Raw genomic sequence first — 7,919 nt, forward strand, 5'->3', positions numbered from 1 at the left:
CGGCCAGCTCCCCCCGGCCAGCTCCCCCGAGTTAATATACAGGGTGTGATGCCATATGATATGGAATATCCCTTTGGTCAGTTTGGATCTGTTCTCTTAGCTGTGTCCCCTCCCCTCCTGCCTTCTTGTGCACCTGGCAGAGCATGGGAAACTAGAAAAGTCCTTGATTAAGCACTACCTAGCAACAACTAAAACATCAGTATGTTATCAACATTATTTTCATACTAAGTCCAAAGCACAGCACTATATCAGCTACAGTGAAGAAAACTAACCCTATCCCAGCAAAAACCAGGACAGTATATCTTGCAGCCAAGTTATACCTGCATAGCTATGGCATGCAGCTAACAGCCTGTGCAGTGAAGCCCTTCTAGTAACACAGACTGCAGTCATCCAAGCACAAACCCAGGTGGCCCCAAGAATGAGGTGTCTCAGGAGTCTATTATATCAAAGCTATTTTATCAGGCTAAAGATTTCCAACTACAGACCTATGCCCACAGAATATGGGGCATATGCTCTGACTCCACTGATCAGTTCACACTAGCTGTCTGGTTTGCACACTAATGACCTTATTGCTCCTTTAGCAGGTTTCATCTTTCTGAGTAACTTTTTTTTCCTTCTGTTTCTTCTTTTCCTTTTTTTATTTCTTTTATTCTTAAGATGCTTTGCTCCCTTCTTCTGCTATTTATTTTCTCTCAGTAATTCTCCCTACTCTTTGCTGTGGTATTTAGATTTATCTAGGATAATTTATGATCTCCTCAGAAATCTTGTTACCTCCTTTTCCAAATACATCAAAGAGCAGACATCTCAGCTGTGACCCACAGGTTTACAAAGGTGTTGCAATACCCGCTTTTTGAAAACTGTTAATTTTTCTCACTTTCTTTTTTTTTTTCCCCTGTCATTTTGTCCTTCTTATTCTAGGACAATGTCATTTTTAAGTCACAGGTCCTCCCCTCCAGCCTTTCCCAAGAGATATGTTCACTTTTACACAAACCAGCATAGTTTGCTGCCCAGTTCTATTCTTAAAACTTCTTCCAAGTGTTGTGCCTCTTTGGCGAAGCTGGACTGACTGAGTTTTAATTAAGTGCTGCTGCCACTTTGGTACTTCCCTTCCTGCCATGCGAGATTGGTCAAGGTTTTCATGCCTTCATATGTGCATGCAAATATATTGAATTTCATTACACTGCAGTTTTTCCTGACAAAAATAGAGAAAGTACAGGGCACTTTGTCCTGTTGACCCTCACCTCCAATCAAGGGCTCAGAGCTCTCTAATCCTTTCACGCCTGCTGTGCAGGGCTGGGTGATAAAAGCATTATGTGGAAATGCCAGCAGAGAGAGAGAGAGTGCAAAAAAAATAGTGTCCTCACATCTGCAGAGCACTGACCACAAAGGAGGGAACAACTTTGTCAGTGACCTCTCCATGGCACTGTCCACCACAGGCATTGTGGTGTACAGGCATGTAAGGAGAGATCCTATAAGGATATTCCAAAAATTTGAAAATCAAGTATGGTCGATAATTTGGAAAGTGGAATTTCTTCCTTCTCCCAGCGGACCTACCTTAACGCATAGGGTGGATAGTGTCAGAAGACTGGGAATGTTTCCAGACTACTCTTCTCAACATACCTGTCTGTCATAATTGAGAATGCACTCTGCCTGATGATAGACTTATTTCTTCCCCACCATTATCATCTTGTCAACTTTCATCGCATCCTCTCCTCTCTCATCCAACTTTTCTTCCCCTTTCCCCTAACATACCCAGGCAAAGATACCAACCACCCTCCACTCACAGTGGTCAGGCCGGGAGACAGGGTCAGGGACCTGTGAATTTCAAATGCTTCCAGATAAGAACGCTGTCTCCAGGTGAAAACAGGGTGAAGGAAGGGTCCCAGGCTACAGCTCAGGGATTTTCTGGAAAAGGGCAGATGCTGAGAAGGAATTCAGCAAATGCTTCCAGAGCAAGGATGCAAAAAGCGATGGTCTGACCCTATTCATATATTGTGCTTATAATAATGACTCATGCACCTATTACTCTCCCAAGAAATATATCCCTGACAAAGCATCTGAGAGAGCCAGGCACAAACCTGTCTGTAGGCAAATGGCACTTGTTCCTTCATGCCCTGCTCTTCTCCTCTCCGGTCCCTTCCCTTCCTCTGAAAGGAAATCCGAAAGTGTTGGATTTCTTTTAAATTTCTCCCCATTTCACCTATCCTCTGCTCTTTCTACCCTGTTATTTTACTCAAACCCTCTATTTCCCTTTTCTAGGAGACAAGTGACACAGCCCATAGGCAACTTTGGCAGCTTTTTCACGGACTTTCAACTCCAGTGCCATTTGGGGTTAGGAAGAGTTAAAACCGGGACCCAGGAACATCTCTGTCCAAAAGGACAGAGTCAAAAGACTCTTCCAGAAAAACTAAGCAAGCCCAGCACGGCCACTTAACTGAGCAAAAAGGTACAGACAACAGCCCCACCCCCACCCCCGGCACTGGTACGTGGAGAGAACAAGCCGTACAAAGGGGTTATTTCATTCCCCAAGTAGAGCTTTCAAGGAGGGAAGAGTTCAGTCATATTGGTGGGTGCGGGAGTGGGGGCAGTGGGGAAGGTTTGTGTTGCTGCCTGCTGTTTTCTACAGTAGGGGTATGCTGCCTGTAGGATTCAGCGCACTCTCAGCTGCTTTAGGCAGTTTGGTAGCACCTGAGTACATGCTGATAAACAGAAAAGATGTCTGCTCCAGAAATGGCTGCCTGTAACTGACTGAAAGACTGCCAAAGATGAGGCTGCAAAATGTCCCAAGATCCTGGTAGCTGAGAGGCACCACAAATACTAAATATTTTCCCCAGAGTGACATTCCTTGCCTCTGCCCTCCATATCACAGCCTGTGGAAGTACCCAGAGAAACGATGCACAAAGAAGGGGTGCCTGAAAGTCTTTATTTGTTGATAATTTTTGTATGCCCAGTCCCAAAACAGAAGAAAATGATGAGGAGAAAAAGCAGGTCACATAGAACGAGCGTGTCTCAGTTGGCAGACATAGTTGCTTTGATCCAGGAGACGTAGTTGCAAACCTTAGTGTAAACCCCAGGGTAGCCTTTCTGCGCACATCCAATACCCCAGGAAACGATGCCCTGGAGCTGCCCGTTGCAGACCACTGGACCACCGGAATCCCCCTGTGCACACAAAGGGTACGGATATTTAGCAAACGGTATCAGCGTAAGTGATGAGCCAGAGATCCCAGAAATCGCTGACATTCAAACAAGCTCCATTGTGCTTTTTCTACATAGAAGTTCTACAAAGGTCATTTCTGATCGCCACTCTACACCTCATGCTACTGTGCCTTCCTTTAGCTCCAATGGCACCACAGCTAAGGGTAAGCTGCCTATTTTAGATGGACGCAGTCCTTGGCAGACACTTAGGATATGTGTGTCTTAGACATTATTCTGCCAAATATTTCCATGGAGCTAGGCATGTGTAAAATGCCAGGTGTGTTAATTTGCCAGACCACCTGGATCTTGGCATAGTGGCTATTTCATCTTTGGTGAGTCCAAAACTAACATTTGTGTCCTAAGCTCTAAAGTCACCGTGATTACTATTGACTCTCTGGTGCAGCACTCCTCCATTTTAACCAGCCTAAGGTGCAGGAGGTAGCATAGTCTGCTTGTGGAGATTTAGGGGAGAGGTATTCGCTGTCTCAGAAAGGGGTCAATGACTAACCAAGTGGGAAAAAGCCTAGCCTCACTCAATAAGCAGCTTTCACTCTAAGCCTCCACTTTTGCTCAAACAAACAACATTCAGAAATGTCAGTGCAGTGAGTATAGCAGGTTCTCTGGAGCAATGGCCTCTTCTACTAGCAAACGGCAGGAAAGAAACATATGGGAAAGGAGGGGCAGATGTAGATGTTTTACCTGGCAGGAGTCTTTCCCTCCCTCCATGAATCCTACACATATCATGTTCTTGGTAATTTTCCCAGGGTAGGCTTTGGTGCACTTGCTTGAGGAGAGTACAGGTGCCTTCAGGCACTGCAAGTTATCCGGGTACGGATCTACAAGAAAATAGGGAGAGATGGCTGATGAAATTTCTGAGTTCATTTTGGAGCCCAGAGAAGATCTTTCTCAGCAGAAAAGTAATCACTGAACATCCTCCTTTAGCAGTCATCATTTTCCCTCTGAACAGTAATCGCAGCATGGATTCCTGCTGTTTAGGTGGAAGAGATTCTACCCATGGGTCCACTGTTCTACGCTGCAGCCATGTTAATTTTTCTGATACCTAGAAAATCATCAACTGGCAAGCGCGGGGCTCAGAGCTACTCTTGTAGCACATATGCTGGGGGAAACATGGGCCTCAGGAAAACCACCTTCTCCTCTGGTGCAGGTTTAGTTGTCATCAACGGATTAGACACCAGTCACCCCTGACCACTGGTGTAAGAGAAAGGAGCTCTCTTGTAGTAATTTTAGATTCACAATCACAGATTTTGATCTTGTTCTCAGCGAACTGACAACTCTATTGACATTAGTTAAATTGCTAGTGCTTGGCACTGCACGGCTGATAGCACCAGGCCACAAAATTTATGGCAGCATGAGCATCTTGGTGAATGGCACGTGGATGAGATGATTTAAGTGCCATTTCATAATACATGTAACACATACATGTGTTCATAACACAGAACAAGAGGAAGGCCCTTATAAAGGCTTGCCTTTAAAGCAGTTAAATGGATACTGTCCTGCACAGACTGATCACTCAAAAAGGCCTGTCCCACAGCACTGCTCTGTGCTGTACCCCGCACAGTTTGGAGTTAATTGTGAGGTCTTAGAGTGCCTCCTGGGCCCTCGTGATGCTGTACATTCCCACAGAGTACTCACTGTCATTGCTGAGTGTGTTGCCCCAGCCAGAGATTAGGCATGTGGTGCCTGTGGCCACACAGCTGGTAGGCAGAGGAATTGTTTGGACAGCTCTGTTGAGCTGGGCTGGTTCAGCAAGCTTGATGAGCATAATGTCATTGTCCAGTGTTGCGGAGCTGTAGCCAGAGTGGCGGATGACTTTAGCTGAATTAATCAGCTGCTGTGTCGACTCTGTGAGTGCCAGGTTTTGTTTCCCAAGCTGCACTTGGATGCGACTGGAAAAGACAAGGAATGGCGTATACTTTACTGCTACTGACAGGTTGTGAGGAACCTCCCATCACCGTACACACTTGCTTCAACATGGCTATCGTAATAGCTGTTTTCATTCAGGTTATCTTTCTTGTCCTGCAATAAGTCCCAGGGACCCACACTGAGATCTTACCCACTCCCAGTGCAGGTGGTGAATTTCTGCAGGTTTATTTTGTTGGCAGGGACAAGTTGAATATATAACAGTGCTTTATACAAACATTCTGGGAAAAGGCAAACTGCTATCACCCTGACTTCATTCCTCTTCCTGTTCTCCAGTGACTAAGTTGTAGGAAGGTTAGTGCAATTTGCAAGAAATCACAGCCCATAACTCGTGGCTAGATTGTCGCACTGCCATTTCAGAAAGTGCTCTGCATTCACAGAAACATTTGCAGAAGTGGAAAGCCCCTCATGATGCCTCGGCCCAGCTTCCTGAATGAGCCACCCATTCCTTGGTTGTCTCCTGTCAGAATGGAGTCACTTACATATTTGGATCTCACAGCTCAGAATTCCTGCTGGAAGTGAACTGGAAGAAAGAAGTAGGTTACGGAAGAATGTATTTTTTTTCACTCACGACTTGTAGCAGTGAGCAGCTGACAGGACCCACTGGCTGTTGATGAGGGAACCTCCACAGAAGTGATACCCAGAATTCAGGGACACCTGATAGGGGACAGAGTTCGCCGCACAGGTGTAGCCTCCCACGATCTTGTCATCATCATCATCAGCATTGATGGGGAAGGCAACTGGGAGATACGAAGTGGCATATGTCAACATCTGGCATAAGGAATCTTGTGCCCCTGTGCCTGACTGAAGCATCTCACTCGTAGGCTCTACTGCCATAAAAACTCATGGTTACAGTGGTGGGCAAGCACTCGCTTCTAGTCCAAAAACTTACAGCAGATTTAGGACCTTCTGGGCCAGAGGTGTTATCTTCATAGTGTTTAAGAGAGAGACAGTCTTTTTTTGAAGCTATGGACACATTTCAGTATTCCTGGGTCAAGAACCCCCATGTAGGCATTCATCCCCCATTTTGTGACACAAGCAATTATGAATAGACAGCAGTCAAAAGAAGTTGCAGTGCTCTGCCTTAGAACTTTTGCAAGTTGAAACTGAACTTCACGTTCCCACGCTGGACTACCTTGCAAATTTGCTCAGAAAACAAGCTACCTTATAAATTACAAAAATAGAAGTAAAAAAATGTACTCACCAGCCACACCAACAAATGTGACAAATAGTATGTATTTCATGATCTTGACACTGCCCCAAGCCCAGACTGGTGGACTGGAAGCGCGAGCTGCTAGAAATACATTTTCTGAAATGGCCTTATCTCTAGTCCAAGGTTTTCTCCAGGCAAAGGGTACACAGTGGAAAATTTGAAGATCCAAACGTGGGCATTAACAGGCACTGGTAGAAAGTACAAACAACACATCAGTTAATCATAAACCTTTCCTAAGACAGAGAGCTATTTTAAATAATTTCAGAGGGCAGCCTTCAGTTTAGAAATACATTTGAGCTTGGGAAGATGCATGATTATTTGCCTGTCTCATTCTTATACGCAGCACCTGTTGATGAGAGCAACTCTCAAACCCCTTTGAGACGCCTCTGCGTTGATGGCGTCATTCTTTAAAAAGCATATTTTTTTTACCAGAAGCTGAATATTGTCCCCCTGTACTCAGCACTGGTGAGGCCACACCTTGAATACCGCGTTCAGTTTTGGACCCCTCAGTACAAGAAGGACATTGAGGTGCTGGAGCGTGTCCAGAGAAGGGCAACAAAGCTGGTGAAGGGTCTGGAGAACAAGTCTTATGAGGAGTGGCTGAGGGAGCTGGGGTTGTTCAGTCTGGAGAAGAGGAGGCTGAGGGGAGATCTTATCACCCTCTACAACGACCTGAAAGGAGGTTGTAGCGAGGTGGGTGTTGGGCTCTTCCCCCAAGTTACTAGTGATAGGACGAGAGGAAATGGCCTCAAGTTGCGTCAGGGGAGGTTCAGGCTGGGTATTAGGAAAAATTTCTTTACTGAAAGAGTGGTCAAGCATTGGAAAAGGTCTGCTGAGAGGTGGCAGAGTCACCATCCTGGAGGTGTTCAAAAAACATGTAGATGTGGCACTACAAGGCGCTGTTTAGGAGGCATGGTAGTGTCGGACTTGATGATCTTAGCGGTCTTTTCCAACCTTAATGATTCTATTCTATTCTATTCTGTTCTATTCTCTGCTATCCCAGAATGTTGCTGAGTTTGCTAAAGCTTAATATGTTTTATGAATAATCATTTTCCAAGCAGCTGCCAACTTCACCGTGTTAGCTCCTGAAAGACATAGGATAACCTCGTGACTTTAAACAGAAGTCATATGCTTTGAGATGCTGAAATGGAATGAGAGACTAAACAGGAATAATCATTCTACTCCATTTTTTGATCAAATTTTGAGGTCCCTGGAGGACTGGTACACACAATGGCACTGTCCAGATGGAAATTTTCCTTCATGTTAAAGGACAAGTCCAAGGCCAGGCACTCCTCCAAGGAGCTGCATGACTTGTCTTGGGCTTTAAACTGGTACCAGTGCACAGTTTTCTTACAAACATGTTTTATCCTGAGAAACAAATAAGGATTACAAGCTTCTCGTGGGAAAGGGAAAGATCCATAATAGAACTAAAAAATGGCAAAAATTACCAAAGCTATCTAATCCCATCGTAACTAAGCAGAGCAAGAACAACTCTTAAACTACAATAGTGTATAATTTGATGTCTCTGTGGATTTATAACTTCTTTCTCCAAAACATGCCATTGGCATAG

The 7,919-nt window shown here is 45.0% G+C and overlaps 1 protein-coding gene across 1 annotated transcript; it reads right to left on the bottom strand.

Moving 5' to 3' along the window:
* Positions 1-2,911: 2,911 nt before the first annotated feature.
* LOC135315455 (trypsin I-P1-like) lies at positions 2,912-6,469 on the bottom strand. Its single transcript, XM_064463628.1, has 5 exons — positions 6,341-6,469; positions 5,708-5,876; positions 4,849-5,102; positions 3,895-4,031; positions 2,912-3,159 (listed from the first exon to the last, which is right to left on the bottom strand). Exons 1-5 carry the CDS (start codon positions 6,378-6,380, stop codon positions 3,010-3,012), a joined length of 750 nt encoding a protein of 249 aa, XP_064319698.1. The 5' UTR covers positions 6,381-6,469; the 3' UTR covers positions 2,912-3,009.
* Positions 6,470-7,919: the final 1,450 nt, after the last annotated feature.

Source organism: Phalacrocorax carbo, chromosome 1 (assembly GCF_963921805.1).
Source record: "Phalacrocorax carbo chromosome 1, bPhaCar2.1, whole genome shotgun sequence".
Lineage (NCBI taxonomy): Eukaryota > Metazoa > Chordata > Aves > Suliformes > Phalacrocoracidae > Phalacrocorax > Phalacrocorax carbo.

Excerpts from the sequence above, each read along its gene's own strand:
- LOC135315455 (XM_064463628.1), bottom strand. The coding sequence starts at position 6,380 with ATGAAATACATACTATTTGTCACATTTGTTGGTGTGGCTG. Across the intron at positions 5,103-5,707 it reads GCTGCTCACTGCTACAAGTC|TCGCATCCAAGTGCAGCTTG; the intron begins GTGAGTGAAAAA and ends TGTCTTTTCCAG. Across the intron at positions 4,032-4,848 it reads CAACACACTCAGCAATGACA|ATCCGTACCCGGATAACTTG; the intron begins GTGAGTACTCTG and ends ATTTTCTTGTAG.